Source organism: Tinamus guttatus, unplaced genomic scaffold (assembly GCF_059628265.1).
Source record: "Tinamus guttatus ecotype Peru unplaced genomic scaffold, ASM5962826v1 Tinamus_guttatus_pri_ptg000411l, whole genome shotgun sequence".
NCBI classification, from domain to species: Eukaryota; Metazoa; Chordata; class Aves; order Tinamiformes; family Tinamidae; genus Tinamus; species Tinamus guttatus.
The window spans coordinates 292266-309523 of record NW_028288945.1 but is presented as its reverse complement, the minus strand read 5'-3'; the positions used below and the strand labels follow the sequence as shown (position 1 = coordinate 309523).

The 17258-nt window shown below is 33.9% G+C and overlaps 1 protein-coding gene across 1 annotated transcript in view; it reads left to right on the top strand.

Moving 5' to 3' along the window:
* MAN2A1 (mannosidase alpha class 2A member 1) overlaps nucleotides 1-17258 on the top strand; it is a 115433-nt gene that overhangs the window by 64671 nt on the left and 33504 nt on the right. Inside the window, exons 13-15 of the mRNA XM_088531371.1 lie at nucleotides 9209-9374; nucleotides 10809-11045; nucleotides 11160-11282. Of these exons, the coding sequence (XP_088387497.1) occupies nucleotides 9209-9374; nucleotides 10809-11045; nucleotides 11160-11282 (526 nt within the window). The remainder of the gene's footprint in view (nucleotides 1-9208; nucleotides 9375-10808; nucleotides 11046-11159; nucleotides 11283-17258) is intronic.

Here is a 17258-nt window from a genome sequence, read left to right as displayed (position 1 = left end):
TACCGATGTTCCCAGCACACTACTACAGGTAGTTTAGAAATGAGAAAAAAAACTGTGAGATTGCATATAAAGAACTCTGTCTAGTTTTTGAGATGCTGGCTATGTGGGCTAAATAAATTTTATTAATTTTTTTTTTTAGTGTTAATCTCAGTGTTTAACTACCTGATTAGGTACGTGACAGTATTTCAGATGACTGTATTAACAGCCGTGAACCTGTGCTGTCTGTAGTAAATTCAAGGCCTTGTTTGGCTAAATTACTGTGTAATGCATTAAAAAATATTCTCCCTCTTCATCTCATGAAGGAGGAACTGTTGCAAAGGCAAAGTTACTTCAAAATGAATAAAACCCAAGCCCTTCTGTCTGTAGATGTTAATGGCTGTGCAACTACATTTGTGACCAAATGGGCAAGTTCTATATTGGCAGGTTTGAATGGGAGAGGAGGTGGGAGTGTATGTAATATAGTTCATAGCCACTTAATCTCTTATTCTTGCTGTTTGTTAACTTAAAGCTATTTTTTTGGAGAGGTTTCTGTTTATATGAGCATGAATTTTTAATACTTGTGTTAATATTAGCAGTTTTATCTCAAAACGAGCTACCTGTTAACTGCTATGGTTGTCATTTCATTAGAAGTTGATATGGGAAATTTGAAAGTAAAGCGAGAAATAAGCTTAGGTGTAGGTGTTTAGATGTAAGGGGTAGCTTTTAAAAACAGAGGTCTGTTGAGGTTTTTTTTTGAGTAAAATTGTTATCATTTGTAAAGAAGAAAGTAGCTTTATTTGCAGTTTCTTGCACTGTAAAAATTTCTGTGAACTTACTTGTTGCTTTTTCAAAACTCATTTTTACTGTACTGCTTTGAATTCAAGTACTTGAAATCATGTGTATCATCTAAAAAAGTTGGGATTTGTTTTCTTTTGTTAAAACAGTTTATTAAGAAGAAATATGCTAGAAAAAACTTGAGTACAACTGAAAATTGAATGGTATGCATGTGTTTGTTGAAGCAGTTCTGGGACTAGAAGATGAACCTTTTCAGTATAATAGATTTTTTTTTCTTTTTTTTTTTTTTTTTTTTTCTTTTTCCTCCTCTCCAGACACTGGCCATACCTTTCAGCCTGTTTATTGGAGTTGCTTTGAGACAATGTTGTAGTTAGTCCAAGGCTGCCAAGGCACAAACTGAAATGATATGGCGTACTTAAAGTCTTTCTGTTCTTCTGAATCAGATTTTTTTCCCTTCTAAATGCAGATTAATAAAGCCTGCACTACAAGAGGAACAAGGAAAGGATTTTAGTGAAGGCACTTCCTGATCCTGAAAAAGTCAGGGGGCTTCAAGCCCATCTTGGACTTCAGAACACCTCACAACTTTGTGGTAAAAGAAAAATTTAAAATAGTGCCCTTGGACTTAATCCTTTTATCCTTAATTGGAGATTAGTTTTGTACTCCAGAATAGGATATATGTGCCATGAGAGACCCATCCAAGTGATAGGAAGTATGTGTATCTGGATTTTTTTTTTTTTTTTTTTAAGTCTTGTCTTAGGTTGATGTTGGTTTTCTGTGTTCTCAAAATTTATAATTCTTATTGTGGTGTTGTCTGTGTTTGTGATTGCTGTTTTTTTGAGGATTTTAAATGGTTTGTTTTTGAGGAGGCCACACAAAGGTCCTTTTTTTCCTGTGAGACTGTAAGGATGAATTGCACATGTATACCCTATGCATATGTTTCTACCTGGAGCTATGGATTTAATAAATGTGTATCTGGGCAGTTGTAGGAGGTAACTGATTGCCATGTATGAGTTCCTTTACCTTTATTAACAGATGAAAAGCCTTTTGACTTTAGCCCAAAAATGACTTTAGGTTTTAACTTTAGGAAAGGCATTGCTGAAGTCATACAGAATTCTAAAAATGCAAAGTGAGGGTAATGGAATATTTTCCTAATCATGCGGTCACTGTTTTTAATTACTTGTTTGTTAATGAGAGTTGCCAGTCATTACTGCTTTTAGAAAGAATGAGTAGTCTTAATTTGTGTAGATCTATTCTAAATCTAAATTAAGCGCTTAGTCTCCTCTTTAAGTATAATTGTTTGTAGCATGATTTCATCTTGCATTGGTTGAATACCCGCTGAGTTCTTGTGATACTGCCAGTTTATTGGTTTTTGTCTCTTTATTATTTCTTGATAGCACAAATCTTATTTTTATAATGAAGAAATTGATTTGTGTATAACATTCTGTTTCACCTCTATTTTTATATTTTTTAAAAGCCTCACAAATATTTCTTTTTGCTTATAGTTTCAAATAGAGATTAAGATTTCTCTTAATTTTCTAGGCATTTTTCATGAACTGAAAAATATATTTTTTAGGAAGAGGTAAATAAAGTTTATGTTAATATTTTGCTATGTGTAAGACTAATATTCTGCTATATAAGAAACAACTTTTTTCTTATATAATAAGCTTATAAGAGTTGTTGCCTAAGTATAAAATTCTTTTTTCTTGTAGCTGTGACAGTATTGGTAGCTAATTCAGGTCTGATTCTTTAGTTTCCAGGACCAACTGGCAATGGGAAAAAAATATTTTCAGTTTTTCATATAGGAAAAAAATATATATATTATTTAGGATTTTTTTTTCCTTTTTCTCTGACAAGTTTTATTGACACTGTTTCCTCTATTTATCTATTTATTGGCAGATATTTTCCTTATTAGAGGGTAGATGTTTCTGTATCTTTTTACAGGAAAAAACTGCCGAAGTGCTAGATGATGTAACTTTTTAATATGCTAAATATTTGTAGAGTCATGCATTAAAACACTTCCTAGTATGGGTGGATTTCTTATCATCTGTGAAGAGCTCAGCAGAGCAAGAAGTCCACTGAGATTTGTACTAGCATATCAGTTGTCTGTAAGAACATTCCAGTCAAGATGCTTCTGAAAATCAGAAAATTTGGGGTTCTATATGTAACATACATCATTTATGTATATGTTTTTATACATTTTTTATGTAAATGCATAATACGCTGAATCTTAAAAGTCCAATTTATCCAAATTGCTTGGTTTTATTTGACTTTTTTTTTTTTTTTTTTGGCTTTGAGAGTGCTCTGGTACTAGAGTATTCTACGTGTGGATTTTACTTTGGTTCTTTTGAGAATGTGAATTAGGAGGAAAAACACTTTTAAATCTCTGATTAAACATTACTGGACCCAATGAGAGGTCCTCATAAATGTATAGAATGAGACTTCAGAGTCCTATGAAGTTTTTAACTCAAAATATATCGATAAATTAATCTCCATTATTTTACTTTTCTTTTATCACAGAATCTAGCACTATAAAAGGACAGTTGTGAGCCAGCTAGCATTTAAGGTAAAACAGAATCTTAGACTTAGCAGTATTTTCAATAATACTTTGTTTTTTGTTTTACATGTGTTAGAAGAAATGTACAGGGTGTTTTTTTGTTTTTTTTGTTTTTTTTTTTTGCTTTGCAAAGTTTATCTCATGGACAAAGCAAGATTGCTTTAAATAATGTATTTGAAGTCAAATTTTCTTTGAACAAAGCATGAATCAGGTTTGAATATCTTAGGAAAATAGATTGAATGTATGATTTTCATGCATGAGACTTTGATTTCCTCCAGAACTTTTCTCCTTTTCCTAACTTTCTTGTTTTGATTAGGACTGAAAGTTGCCTTTACAGTTTGAAAAAACTTTTTTTTTTTTTGGTTGAAACTCGTGTTAGTAACTGATGCGAGAGTTACAGAAGAAGAGTAAACTTCTCTCAAGGTCATTGTCATGATCATAGGTTTTCACAGTTTTCTGTTGATTGATTTTGTTCCTAATGGAATATTAAGTGCAGAGTTCTTGATGAAGATGGGACAAAATGGCTCGTTTTTGAATAACCAAAAGAGCAACATGACTAGATGATTTCAGATGATAATGTGAACATCTGCATTGTCCCATTTTTATGGCATTTATTTTCACAAAAATTATTCATAAATGTATGGGTGTAGAAATAAAAACCTATTTTAAGCAGCAGGATGGTTGTTGCTGTTGTTTTTAAGAGTTCTAGCTACCAGATGTAGCTTTCTAAGGTTCCAACATACCACACAAATCACAGAGTTCTTTTTAGTGATGTTTTTGTGGCTACGAAGACAAATGGTGCAATATCTTATATCTTTTAAAGTAAACTTTTCCTGTGCATTTTCAAATAAGGACCAGTTTTGATTCTCTCCTGATCACTCTTTTGGTATCTAGACAGCTTTCATTATTTTACCATTCATGGGAGATGTTTTGTTCAGGCAACCTCAGGGTTTTTTTTAGAAATCTTGTGCCTCAAAAACCATTCTATTTCCAAGAACTCTGAACACCTTTCTCAGTGTAGTCCCCTTTCTACCCACCAGTTCTTCCTTTTTCTTTTTTTTTTTTTTTTGAGTTTTAACATAAATAGAAACACTTCGTTGTCCTTAAGTATTTGAGTATTTTCTTGTGTGTTTGCAGTCTTCTCTCACTTTCACTTTCTTCTCCTTTTTGACATTTAAGTAAAGTTTACCTGCTTCTGTTTTTTTATTTGTTCTTTTTTTATTCTTCAGTACAAGACTGGAGATGTAGTATATTGTCTGGCCTTCTAATTTTTTTTTCTTGCAACCTTTCTCAGTTTTGCATGTATTACGGGCAGTTCTTTGTATTTCTTTTTTTATAAAACTGTTTTGTAGCTTACCCTCTATATCAGAAGAGAGAGAGAAACTAGCCAGCTTCAAGGAAAGGTGCTGCTTCTGCAACTTCACATTGAAATTGACCATATGTGCTTGGAGAAATGGTTCCAATGAATTATCATGGGAAATATTTATTTGTCAATTTTACCAGAAAGAAACCAGTTAGAATGACCAGATTCTGAGCTAGAGTGCCTCAAGTAATTATTCCTTAAAGCACACTTAAGTAACTGTTCTCTATTGAGCCACAAAATTTGGTGTATTAAACTGTTTTGTGTTTTTATGTATTAAGAGATGGTATTATGGATAATCCTTTATCAATTATGATCTTTGACATTTATTTGTAGCGAGTTCTGATTTCTGGCGTCACTTGATGGCATCACTCGTAAAGCCAGCATTGAATGAACTTTAAAAATATAAGGTACTCTAGTGACAAGTGCTGTTGGTGAATTTGTGCGTACATATATGTATGTCCATATACTTACACATCTCAGGGAAACAAAAGAACAATAGTCTGCAGTACTGATGCTCTTCATAGTTTAAGAAACTATTTGCTGTTCAGAAATTCTAGGATCAATGCTGTTGGAGGCTTGGATCAGCTTTTTTCCCCCTTTCACTATCTTGTGAATATAGCTAAACTCTTTTTTTTTTTTTTTCCCTCTTGATAATTTATTAAAGATGCTATTTGAAGTAAGCACAAGAGATGGTAATTTTCTAAGTTATACTGAAGAAGGTTAGTCAAGTTAAAGATGATAACTTTTTTTTAGCATTGCTGAAAAAGGTTAGACACGTTAAATTTTTGCTACATGGTGAGCTACTCAAAATACTCCATATTTGACACTAATTGTACATGCTTAATAGACAAGTTCGTTAATGTCATATACTAGGTTGTTTAAGGAAGATTATCAAGTTTACATAAATAAAAAATACTCTCTACGGGTTTCGGAGATCCCAGTAGGTATGGGTCCAAAAAAAAAAAAAAAAAAGCCTGAGGCGTGTCTTTCTAAAAGTGTCTGAAAAACAAGTGGCAGGATTTGCTCTTCTGAAATTGCAACTATTTGCACATGCAGGTTGCATCCTATTTTGCACTGGGTTCAGATATGCACCCGTTTCTCATTTATTTCTGTTGAATAAATGAAATGGCTCAGCCAAACTGGTGTTTCCAAAGTAAAATATTTTGAGTAAAATCTTCCCTTAGAATCTTACTGGTGGCATCAACATTTTTCTCTTTGTTCCCCTTCCCCAGAGATTGGATAATTTTTATTTTGCTGTTGCCAGAGACTAGTGATCTAAATAGTGAAAGGAAAATAACTACTTACTGCTTCTGGAAAAGGGAGTATTATTCCTATTTTTGCCACATTTGTCACATTGCTTTTCTATAATGTAACTGCGGTTCCATTACATATATTAAGGAGCCATACTCTGCATTTGTGGATGACATTCTTTGTAGTGTTATAGCTTAGTGTAGTCCTTTCATAATGAATTTCAATTATTTCTTTCTAGTTATAGTGAGGTGCTACTTAAGGGTAGGAACTGAGTGATACTTCAGAGGTAACGTGATTTAAATGCATTAGTCAGTGCTTTTGTGTTTATAGGTAACAATTGCATCTTTCCAAGTACTTCAATTCTACTGAAGTAAAATTTGAAAACAAAATATTGACATCTAGACAAGTCTCTACTGTCAGAAATCTGCCCTGTTCTCACTACCTTCGTCTGATTGCATAATACACTTATAATGCAATGATTTAAGAAGGTGCAAAGCGTATGTACTTTGACACAACTAGAGTTTGTTTTAGCCTAATATCAAAGAAAAGTAGTCTGGGGATGTACATTGATAATATTACAATTTTTAGTCTTGAGTTTTTTGTTTGGTCACACCAGTAATTGAAGTTGTTAGAGAAGATCAACACAGTTCTTGGAAATATGTTCATGTGAATATATTATTTGGCAGATAATTAAAATTTAAGACATACATCATTACTGGAAATGAACTGTATCTCTAATGCATTTTATAGCACAGGGCCTTATGGTTTGAGGATTTCTGTTTCACAGAAAGAATAAACGGAACGTATTTTTGTAATGTTATGTTCATAAGAATGATAATTTATTCTGGCCATTTGTGTTGGATCGTCTCATAGTACAATACTGTATTTGACACAGTCCTCTCTTTTTTTCAAGGTGTATGAGTAGTTCTTAAATATATTTCAGTATTATTCTTTAGTCTTGTTACTTTCTAACGATTTAGTCTTGTTACTTTCTAAAGACTGGGCTAAGTGCAGTATTATTTTACTTTGGTTTTGATTCCATAAGAATTATAAAAATGTTACACTGAAATGGACACTATCTAAACAAGAAAAAAAACTTGAAGTAAAATAAAGTATGTGATTTAGACGAGTCTGGGGAGGCTCTGACAAACTCTTGCAAAAGTTGTCAAAGACTTTGAAAGCTAATCTAGGATCCTGTTAATTATTTATATTGTCCTTGAGCTCTCGATGTGAAACTGGATAAAAAGAGAGCCTCCTAAAGCACTTTTGATTGTATTAGTAAATACCGACAACAGCTGGGTGCACAGAGATATGCAAGGAAAATAGTTGTTATGTTTAACAGTCAATAGTAGTTCAGCCCAAGAAGTTTAAAAGAGCAGCTTTAAAGGAAGAAATATTGTTTATGGAAAGCTCTTTCAAGCTGTGACAGATAGTCTGTAGATTATTATTTGACAAAACTAATAGAGTCTTTGATCATAGCCGATTCAACAATTGAGAAGTTGGAGTTGACCTTTCCTACTGACTGTGAGATAATAGGGTCTATTTGAAGCGCTATGAAGTTGAAAATAAGCTTGATGGTAAAGAAAAGGAGTCAGTGAAAGAATAATGAGAAAATGGTGAACTGGTCAGTGTTGATAAGGATTCTGGATAGCAACAGAGCAAAACTACGTTTGCTAAAACTAGAGGAATATTACAAAAAAAAAGTGCAGGGTGAAAGGAGGGTTGCTGAACGGAGAAAGTGGAAAGGTGTTATCCTTGGTGTGTTTGTATTGCATTCATAGTTGAGTGCTGCATTAAGTTAGCAGTTTGACTTTGTGCTGAAGTTGAAGTTGCATGCGTGTTGAAGTTGCATCTCAGAAGCTTAACTTGTTCTTCCTTATTAACCATGAACTATTGCCTCTTCTCCCTGACACCTGTCCAAAGTTCACGATTTTGGATATAATTTCCTACTTTCCCTAAGTCTCTCCAGACTTCATCTTCAAGGTAGATCACAGGTGCTAGGAAAGCTCATTCTTCTCTAGCACTTCCTTAGAGAAAAGCCTCTGATGTGCATTCAGAGCTAATGGAAGAAAAGAGAAAAGTGATTTGTTAACTGGGCCAAAATGGCATACCCAGGTGTTGAGTTAACTGATGAGGAATAAGGAATACTTACGGTCAGGATGTGAGATGCTGGAAAGAGGCTCAACTTACAGATGACATTCTAGATAAAGACCTGAAAGACAGAGATTTCTAGTTTGGATATAAGCAATTCTATATGAAGTAGTTTGATCTGTAAAGGTGGTAACTGAATTTGAAAGTTAAGAAGTGGAAGAAAGAGAAGGAAAAATACTAGTAAACACCTGACACAACTTCATTGAAAACTGGGGAGAGAATGAGAACCTACTAGAAGAAACCCTCAAGGAGTGATTTCATAAGTAATAGATGGAAGTTTTGGGAACAGATGAAAGACAGGATTTCATGAAGAGGCAAGCTGTCTTACAATGGAAAAGGACAACAAGGAGGCTGAAGGTAGAATATTGGTTCTGATGTAAATTTAAGAAGGCATTAGAAATTTTGGCAAGAGGGTTTTTCATTGAGAGGCACGTGTGCTTCTATTTATTTGTTTTAAAGTATGAAATGACAGAAACTTCAGGGAGCAATTTTATGTATATAAAAATTAGCTATTCCATATACATCCAATTAAATAGATTTCAATGTGTATATAACAGTTGCCATAGGGAATTTTGATAAAATTTTGTACTTTAATAATTTTGGACTTTCCCTTATAGCAGAGAGAAGCTAGTTGCTTCAAAGAATGTACTTCATATATATGTACGTACACAAAGTTTTGTTCATTACATCATTGTTTCTAAATTATGTTTTAAACGAAGGAAAAACCACAAAAGCATTGTGGATAAAAAAATTAATAATTCATTCTGAAAAAAAACAAAACAGAATAAAAACATTTGATTAACCTCAATATCCAATCTGAGATTGTAACTATAATGGATATAAAGGTTAAGATGTGAAACTGAATTATTGTATGGTATTTTCAAAATTCCTTTTGTTTGAAATATTTGAAAAATAACAGCGTAAGAAAAGACGTGTCAAGAATTGATGTTAAATATTCATTGTTTCCTGGTTATGTTTTACATACTTATTTGTTGTGGTATGTACCTGTTGTTTTAACATTGTTTTAATGCTTTGTTTGTATAGTTTATGTACAACAGTATTAAACCCATAAAAGCTTGTTTAAGAAAGATAATTTGGCAAATATATTCTTGCAGGTACCTTCTGATATATAATCCTGTGGAACAAGAGCGATTTTCAGTGGTTTCAGTCAACGTGAATTCACCCAGAGTTACATTATTATCTCCTTTGGGAAAACCTGTTGCTATCCAAATTAGTGCGGTTTGGGATGGAGCAACTACAGCATCACATGAAGCATATCAGGTATGTTACTTTAAGTAAAAGGTAATAAAGTATTTTTATTTGAGAGGTACTGAGGCTTCACGTTAGAACAAAAATGACACATTAATGAAAAGTACACATCATCTATTGGCATTTCAGTCTTCTGTCACTAATTCAGTCATTTTAAGGATAAAAGAAGCATGTATATTTAACATAAATTTTTAAAAATTCTTAAAGTGATTAGATATTGAATTTCCATAAAATTATGCAGTATGGTGAAAGGGTCAATTAGGTGCAGAGTTAATTAGTAGCTAATAGCTGCATGAGAGTAAAATATTGAATGTGTCTTTTCTTCCTAAAACTGCAGTTCTAAAACTACTTTTTCTTCCGAGGGGTTATTCATATGCACAATCACACAGTTTATATAAGCTCAAACACTCTGATAGGAAGACTTCTTAAATCTTTAGATATGATGTCTCAAGCAGTTGTATTCCGAATTTTTGTCTTCCAAATACGGGAGGCAGGCTTGTAATCTCCGTTCCTCTGTACTCAAGCCCAACAGATGGTTTTCTTTCCACCTATTATTTCTGATTCTAAACAATGTTTCTGAGAATTTTAGAATCCAACAATGTATCTGAGAATTTTAAAATTACATGATGTACATAATGTACAGAATTACATCAGAAAAGATTATACCCAGTTATCACACACCAGAAACTGGAGGAGTGTGTCATTTTTTTGTTTGTTTGTTTTTATTAATTCTTAGGATTCAATACCTATAGATCTCTGTGAGTCAAGTTAAATTTGTTTCAGAACGATATACCCATAAAGATTATTCAAATAGTGTTTCTTGGGCTTCTCCAAAGGGATAATTATTATTAGTCAACATAATGTGGGAATTGCAGAGGCTGTAGAAAAAGGAGAAAGAGAGTTACATATCTGTAACTCCCATTCTAAGCAGATTCCCCTGGAAATCTACCTTCTATATTACTCTTTTGTGCAGAATTTATAATAGTTTCTAAATAAGTAGAAAGTAAAAATGAGACAATTCAATTATATATTCCTTTTTTAAATTTATGGATTTTGAGTGGTGTATAGGTATATAGTGTATAGATACAGTATAAGATTCTCCACATCATATGTATTTGTTTTTAATGCATAGCAAACTTGCTTACAATTGCAAGCTGTAGTAACATTCCTTTTTAAGAAGATTGAAAACTGTTAACTGCATTAAGTTAACAGTGATCATAGCTCTGTTTAGATTAGTAACAGAAGAATTTTTGTTCTCTAGTTTTTCTTCACATGCTTCAGCTATTTATTTTAGAGTATTATTTATTTATTTTTGGAAAATGGGAAAAACTCAGCTCTTCTATAATTGTGGTAGCAAAAGGAGTTGCACTGAAAGTTAATCTGGTGCAACAGGTTGATAATTTTAATTTTTATTTTACTAAAGGCTCCTTTTTTTACTCCCAACAGATCTCTTTCTTGGCACATCTACCACCTTTGGGGCTTGGAGCCTACCAGCTTTTGGAGGCTCAGAGTTCAGAAGCAGATTTAGCTGATTATGCTATATATACGAGTGGAAGGAATAATATGCAGGTGAAGCCAGACAACATTTTCAAGATAAAAGAGATGCAAAACTCTGCAGATAATATAATTTTAGAGAACTCCTATATGAAACTGTGGTTCTCTGGAATGTCCGGACTACTGGAGGTATGTTGCCCTATAGTTTGAAACATTTCCATTTTACTTTCTCTGAAACTTTTGCTCTTGTTTAGAGAAACCTAGGTATACTGAAACATTTCAAATGTGATTCTCTGTCCTTAGAAAATAAATACAAAAGAAGATGGTAAAAACCATCAAATGAAGGTGGAGTTTGCATGGTATGGAACTACAAGTAACCGGGATAAGAGCGGTGCTTATCTCTTCTTGCCTGATGGAGATGCCAAGGTATATCTTTTGTTTGCATAGAGATTTTAATCTTGAATTACCTTGAAGCACTCTGTAAATACAGATTGGAGGAACTGGTTTTCCCCAGCACTGGAATATTGCTGTGTGGCTAGAAGGAATTATATTGGTTATTGAAATGATTTGTGAAACTTCATATTTCAAAATATAGATTTGGAAAAATTGCAGTGTTAATTTGAAAGTGCAGCTGTATCACGAATATTAATGATTCACCAAAGATTTTAAGTAAGATTGCTACCTTTGCAAGCAATACATTGAAATAGGACCATTCATATTAAAACAAGTCTACTTTTACTCGATCCGGTAAAAATGTCCAGGAGATATGTATACATTTCTGTATTTTTTAATTTTCTGACTCTTAAACTTCTTTAGTTTGAATGAAGAGTTTCCAACTCCAGGGTTTAGTACCTCTTAGTTAGGTTTACTGTATGTTGCTTAATACAGTAGTTAAGATACACCGTCTCAATTGATGAATATACTCATTTTTTTTTCTGATTTAGTTCTCTAGTATGGTCAGTATTTTTAGCGGAGTAAAAGTAGTTATTAGAAGGAAACAGCATACTCGTATTAATTTTCAAATTGGAAACTCAGAAATAAAGAGTCCTTATCTTGCTTTTGTTACCGAGAAGAATCTACTCTTTTTTGGAACCAAAAAACTGATATTTCAGAAAAGGAATGATGGAATAATAAACAGCTTTAAGAAGTAAGCTAGTACATAGCATTTTTATTATGTCCATTTTCTCCTGAGATAACTTAGTTTAAATATATATGGCAAACAGAGTTCTCTGTGGCTATTCTGGGAAATAAGTACATCCAGCTCTTCTACTTTGTTCTACTTAGTTAAATGTGCAAAGGAATCTAGAAGTGGACAGAAGCATTTAGTTTCCTTTTAGGAGCATCTCCTAGAAGCATGCTTTTTGAGATGTCAGTTGGCTGCTTTAAACAATGTTTTAAACCATTTTTGAGTGTGTATTTTATTATTTTTTGTATTACATTAATATTTTCAAAACACCTGTGTTCACTGGGGATCACTTATTCATAATTTTTAAATGTCAGAATTGTATTTGTGAATACCTGGACAATATCTCCCTCCTGTTCCACTATCCCCTCCTGCTGCCCACCCTCACCACCTTTCCTCAGCTAGATATTGAAAGTTTATTGGAAATTTTATTTTAGATAAATCTTTAAATATTCTGCTTAGGAAAGCAAAAATCAGTAGATTTAAGAGGTTTCGCTATAGTTTTGAATTATTTGTTTTACAAAAATCTACATATGAAAAAATCTTTATCCATACAGGAAAAATGCTTTTGATTTAAAGAAAAAAAAATGTATCACATAAGTACAAGCCTCATAGCATCATTGTAGTAAGATGTATAGTGAACTTGTAAAACTGTAAAACATAATATGGAAAAATTAGAAGTACACTTTCAGTTAATGTTAAGCTTTTAAGGGCAGTATGTTTAGATTTCGTAACATACAGAATGAAATCACAATAATTTTAAAAATTCTGCCTCATTAATTTACTATAAGGCTCATTTGGGTTGCATTTTAATAGCATATATTAAAGTATCCCACTGGGAATAACAGTGTAATTCTCTAGTAGTTTTAAAACACATTCAACTAATGATTTCTTTCTTTAGGGAAAAGAAATCATTCTTTTCTTTTGTTTTTTTTTTTTTTTTTTAGTCTTACCATTTAGTTAGTTTTCTTAGGTTATTAGTTTTCGTCTTAGATTCTTCGTTTAGTTCTTAGGTTCATAGTTCTTAGTGTGAGATTCGTTAACTATGCTTTCTAAGTCCTTAACAAAAATGGAATGGCAGTAGGATAGGGTGCAGGCAGGGATTTCCCCCTCCTCTTCCCTCATCCCTTTTTCTTTTATCCTCTATCATCCCTTGTATCTCTGCTAAACATGGAAAGAATTATGTTTGGTAGGCAATTTCTTTGCATACTTTCTTTCCCTTGTTACTCAATAAATCTTGATTTCTTAACCAAGAATCTTAAGTTCTGTAGTATTCAGGAATCATTATTTTTCATCTAGTATAAAAATCTGCTTTACTGTAGTACTTTCTGCTCCTAGGGTCTTCAGATAGTTTTGGGGAATTTTATGCTGTAACTTTTTAGGTTTGCAGACCATCATTAAAAACGATGTCACTTCAGAAAATTTGGTTATCTATGGCAAGTTCAGTCTCCAGGAGACAGCTGTTCTGTGGATGATGATCCATATGCTAGAATGTACTTGAGTGAATCTTCCAGGAGATCCTCTGGATTAATCAATTTTAAAGTTTATCTAAAGTCAATCTGGAGTGCTGCAAAAGATGCATCCTTGCTAGGAAGTGGTAAACTGCCACAGACAGTTTGCTTGTAGCAGATTACTGGATTAATGATAATTATTCACATAGTATTAACATAGAAGGGACAATAATAACAGTACCAATAACATTGTTTGCTGCTCTAGAAAAAAAACTTAAGGCAATATAGAATGTATTTGCTCTAAAATTTCTTTGCATTATCGGAAGATTGGTCTCATTCTTCAGTGAACCTAGTAGAATGGAGGTGTGCAAAGAAAACTAAAAAAATCTTCTTTCAGAGTTGTATTTTTATCATTTGGATCTTAGAAACTTTCGTTCACTGTTACTGTCTCCAGTTTATGGATATGCTTGCGAAAGGCTGAGCCACAAAGTAGCTGCAGAAAGCACCTCATTCTTATGTACCATCATGTACTGTCTTAGAGTAAACAAGCATTTTGAGATTTTCAGTTTATATCCTAGTGTTTTTTTCCTTTTACTTAATGGCATATTTATTTACTCTGAACTTGATATTTTGGTCTAATTTTCCTGGCTTGTCTGCTGTATGAAATCCACAATGGTTGTTGTATAATATCAATTAATTATGCATTAGTAAACACAAGATTCCATTCACTCAATACGTATATCTGTAGCAACTCACATAGTGTCAACTTTGAAAACAGAATCATACCTGATTAGTATTGCCAAATAAATAAAGGCAGATGCAGTCACAAATGTATGGTTCAACTGGTGTCACACACATGGTTTTCCATATGGCAGCCAGCAGGTACATCTGGCCTTTGTACTTCAATCAAGGGACTCACTTGCATTCTGTCAGTCTTTGTTAGCCTCTGAGCCTCAGCTCACACAGCTGAACAGGTACACCAGTGAGGAAAGTGGCTGGTGAGAAAGTAAATGTTCCTAGTGGATTAACTCCATTTCATGGTATCAGGTGTATGATAACAATGGACCAACATTGTTGTGGTGCAGCGAGACAGCCACTAGTGAGGACAGTGTTGGGGTTGTGGCAGAGAGTTCAGACTCTCTGATGAATGACACTGTTTATGCTACCTCAAATGCTGAAGTTGTTCAGTGTTCAGATGTTCAGGTCAGTAACACCAGTGTAAAATTCGGGACAGTGACACAGAGCAGAGGCTCTGTGCTGTAGTTCTGGAGGAATGGTTGTGCTTCTCCCATGTCTTCATTTTCTACTTCTGGACTAAAAGAAAGCTGCAAGAGAAACCTTGGGCAGTATTTTAATTTAGAAAGCATCTGTGCTAACTTAGCTGACTAGATGATGTGGGCCTTCTTAGTATGCCTCACAACAAATACTAATCAATGCATCCTGAATATTATGGAAAACCTGTTTGGATCTTCTTTGCTTTTGTGAGACAACCAACTCTGTAAATCCGTTAGACATGGGTAGAGACTTCAGTACTCCATAAGCAGGCTAGATTTCAGAACAGTTCAATGTTGGTGTTTTTTTTTTTAAGATTATTCAGTACGTAAAGACCTACGTATTAGCCATGTTCTGTGTCAGCAGGAGATAGGACAATGCAGTTATTTCCAAGGAGTCAAATGATGCTTTTCTGTGAGATCAGTGTACTGGTTCTTTCTCTTGCTTTAACAAAACAGTTTTTCAGAATCTAAATGAATTTTATTCTCATTAAACCCACACTGAGAAGTCGTGGTTCTCTTTTAGGTGATGGTATCTCTGCATGTATGGATGTAAATGCTAACTACTGTGGGTACTTGTTTATTAGCAGTTTTAACAGAGATTTCTTTTTATCCCGCAGGACATCTTATGCAAGTGATTTTTCCCAGGTCCATGGTCACAGGTGGTCCTAGTATGATCCCTGGCCTGTATAGCCGCAACTGCTGCTCCTAGCTTTAAGAAACATTTTTCATGAGAAACCCTATGTGTGTGGAGGTTTTTTTTGTTTGTTTTGTTGTTTGTTTGTTCGTTTGTTTTTTTTAATCTAATGGACATATTGTCATGTCATCCCTTTTGGTCAGGAGAACTTGTAACCAAATTATCTCACCGCTTGGCTTGCAAGAAAAAAAAAAAAATCCCCAAAAGATAATATTATCTTTTCTCTGTTTTTATTTGCAAAATTGAATGTTCCGCTGTCCAAAATGTTTGACACATTTAGAGTATCCCATTGTATCAATCTTCCATTTTTTACTTCAGAAGACCTTCACTGAAGCATAAGTTCTTTTCTTTAGGTGGTCCCTATGACTTTGCATTCCTGATAAAAGCATAAGACAAGCACATAGATGCCATAACCTGGTGGATGTTCACAGTATTGAGGAATCAACTGTCTTTGGAGTGGTTCTTATTTCTTTGATACTCCTTCAAGCATCACACCTACCATCTAAAGATCTGGCCCACATTTGTTTCTGGATAAAAATGTATTAGAGTGGATACCCTCTCTTCTGCCATGCAATTCTCAAAACACAGATCTATAGAGGCCATAGCATTTGGTCTTTACCAAACCCTGGCCTAATCTCAAACTGTGCCAAACTCTGCTATTGAGAGGCAAGTTATCTTGAAAAGTGTCTCTAATTCTTTGTTTAAAACAGACTTCTGAAGTACAGTTCATAGGAATTCATTTGGCTTCCACCCCAACAGTATACTGCACTGCCAAAAATTTCTAGGCCACACCAGGATGGTAGTAATGCTTCAGTTGACTGAAAGGGGAAAGGCTTCTTACTGGCCATACTTCATGCCTTTAGGCCGCACTATGTCGTGGCAGCTTCCATGCAAGCCAGTAAATCTTTAAGAGCAGGCATGTCTGCAATCACTTCTGCTTCTTGGCGCCTCAGCGCTCCAATTGGTGCCAATTCAAGTGTTTCAAGATACCCTAGGGAGCTATGGAATACTATTTTGTTCCCAGTAACTTCCCTTAACATTTCCAGCTTGACTTTTTTTTTTTTTTTTTAATTCCAAGGACATATGGTCTTATTTTTCTTAAATGTGAGTGAATACTGAAAAACAGATTCTGGATGCTGTGTTTCATAATTCTGTTATTCAATTTCTGAAAATACTTATTTCTAGTCTTAAAGCCTGCTATGAAAGTAACTGAATTTTGGTACAGTCAATCTGATTCCAGTGGAGCTTAAGGGAATCAGATTTCACAGCAACTATTCATTTTAATTACTTGTGAAATAGGGCCTTGATATTACCACTGGATATGAGATCCAGATATTTTTATTCTGAATTTGAGTAATCATAGAATCCTTCATACTGGAAAAGAGCCTCTCTTTTAGGGACTAAATGAGAGTTAAGAGGATTGCCTATTCTCTAAGCACCAAAATGTTGCTTTATTTCTCCTGTTACCCTGGTAATGAGGATGCAGAAGCCTCCTTGAGGACACAGGGCGTGCCTAATATCTTTATTCTTTGTATCAGAAAACTTGTCCAGTCCTGAAAACCAAAGGCAGCACAGGATTTTGTAACTCCACTTCCTTGTTTGTGCTCTTTTCCTGCCTTCAGTGTCTTAATGAGAAACTCGCACGGTTTTTTTTTTTCAGTGCATGTGCTTATGGAATCTAATTATTGCAAAAAATTTCTTCAGTTCTGCAAAATGACACTTCATTCCTCTCTTTTGCTCTCCCCTCCTCTTTCCCTGTATTTCAGAATGGTAAGTATGATATCTTTGTCTCAGTTTGGA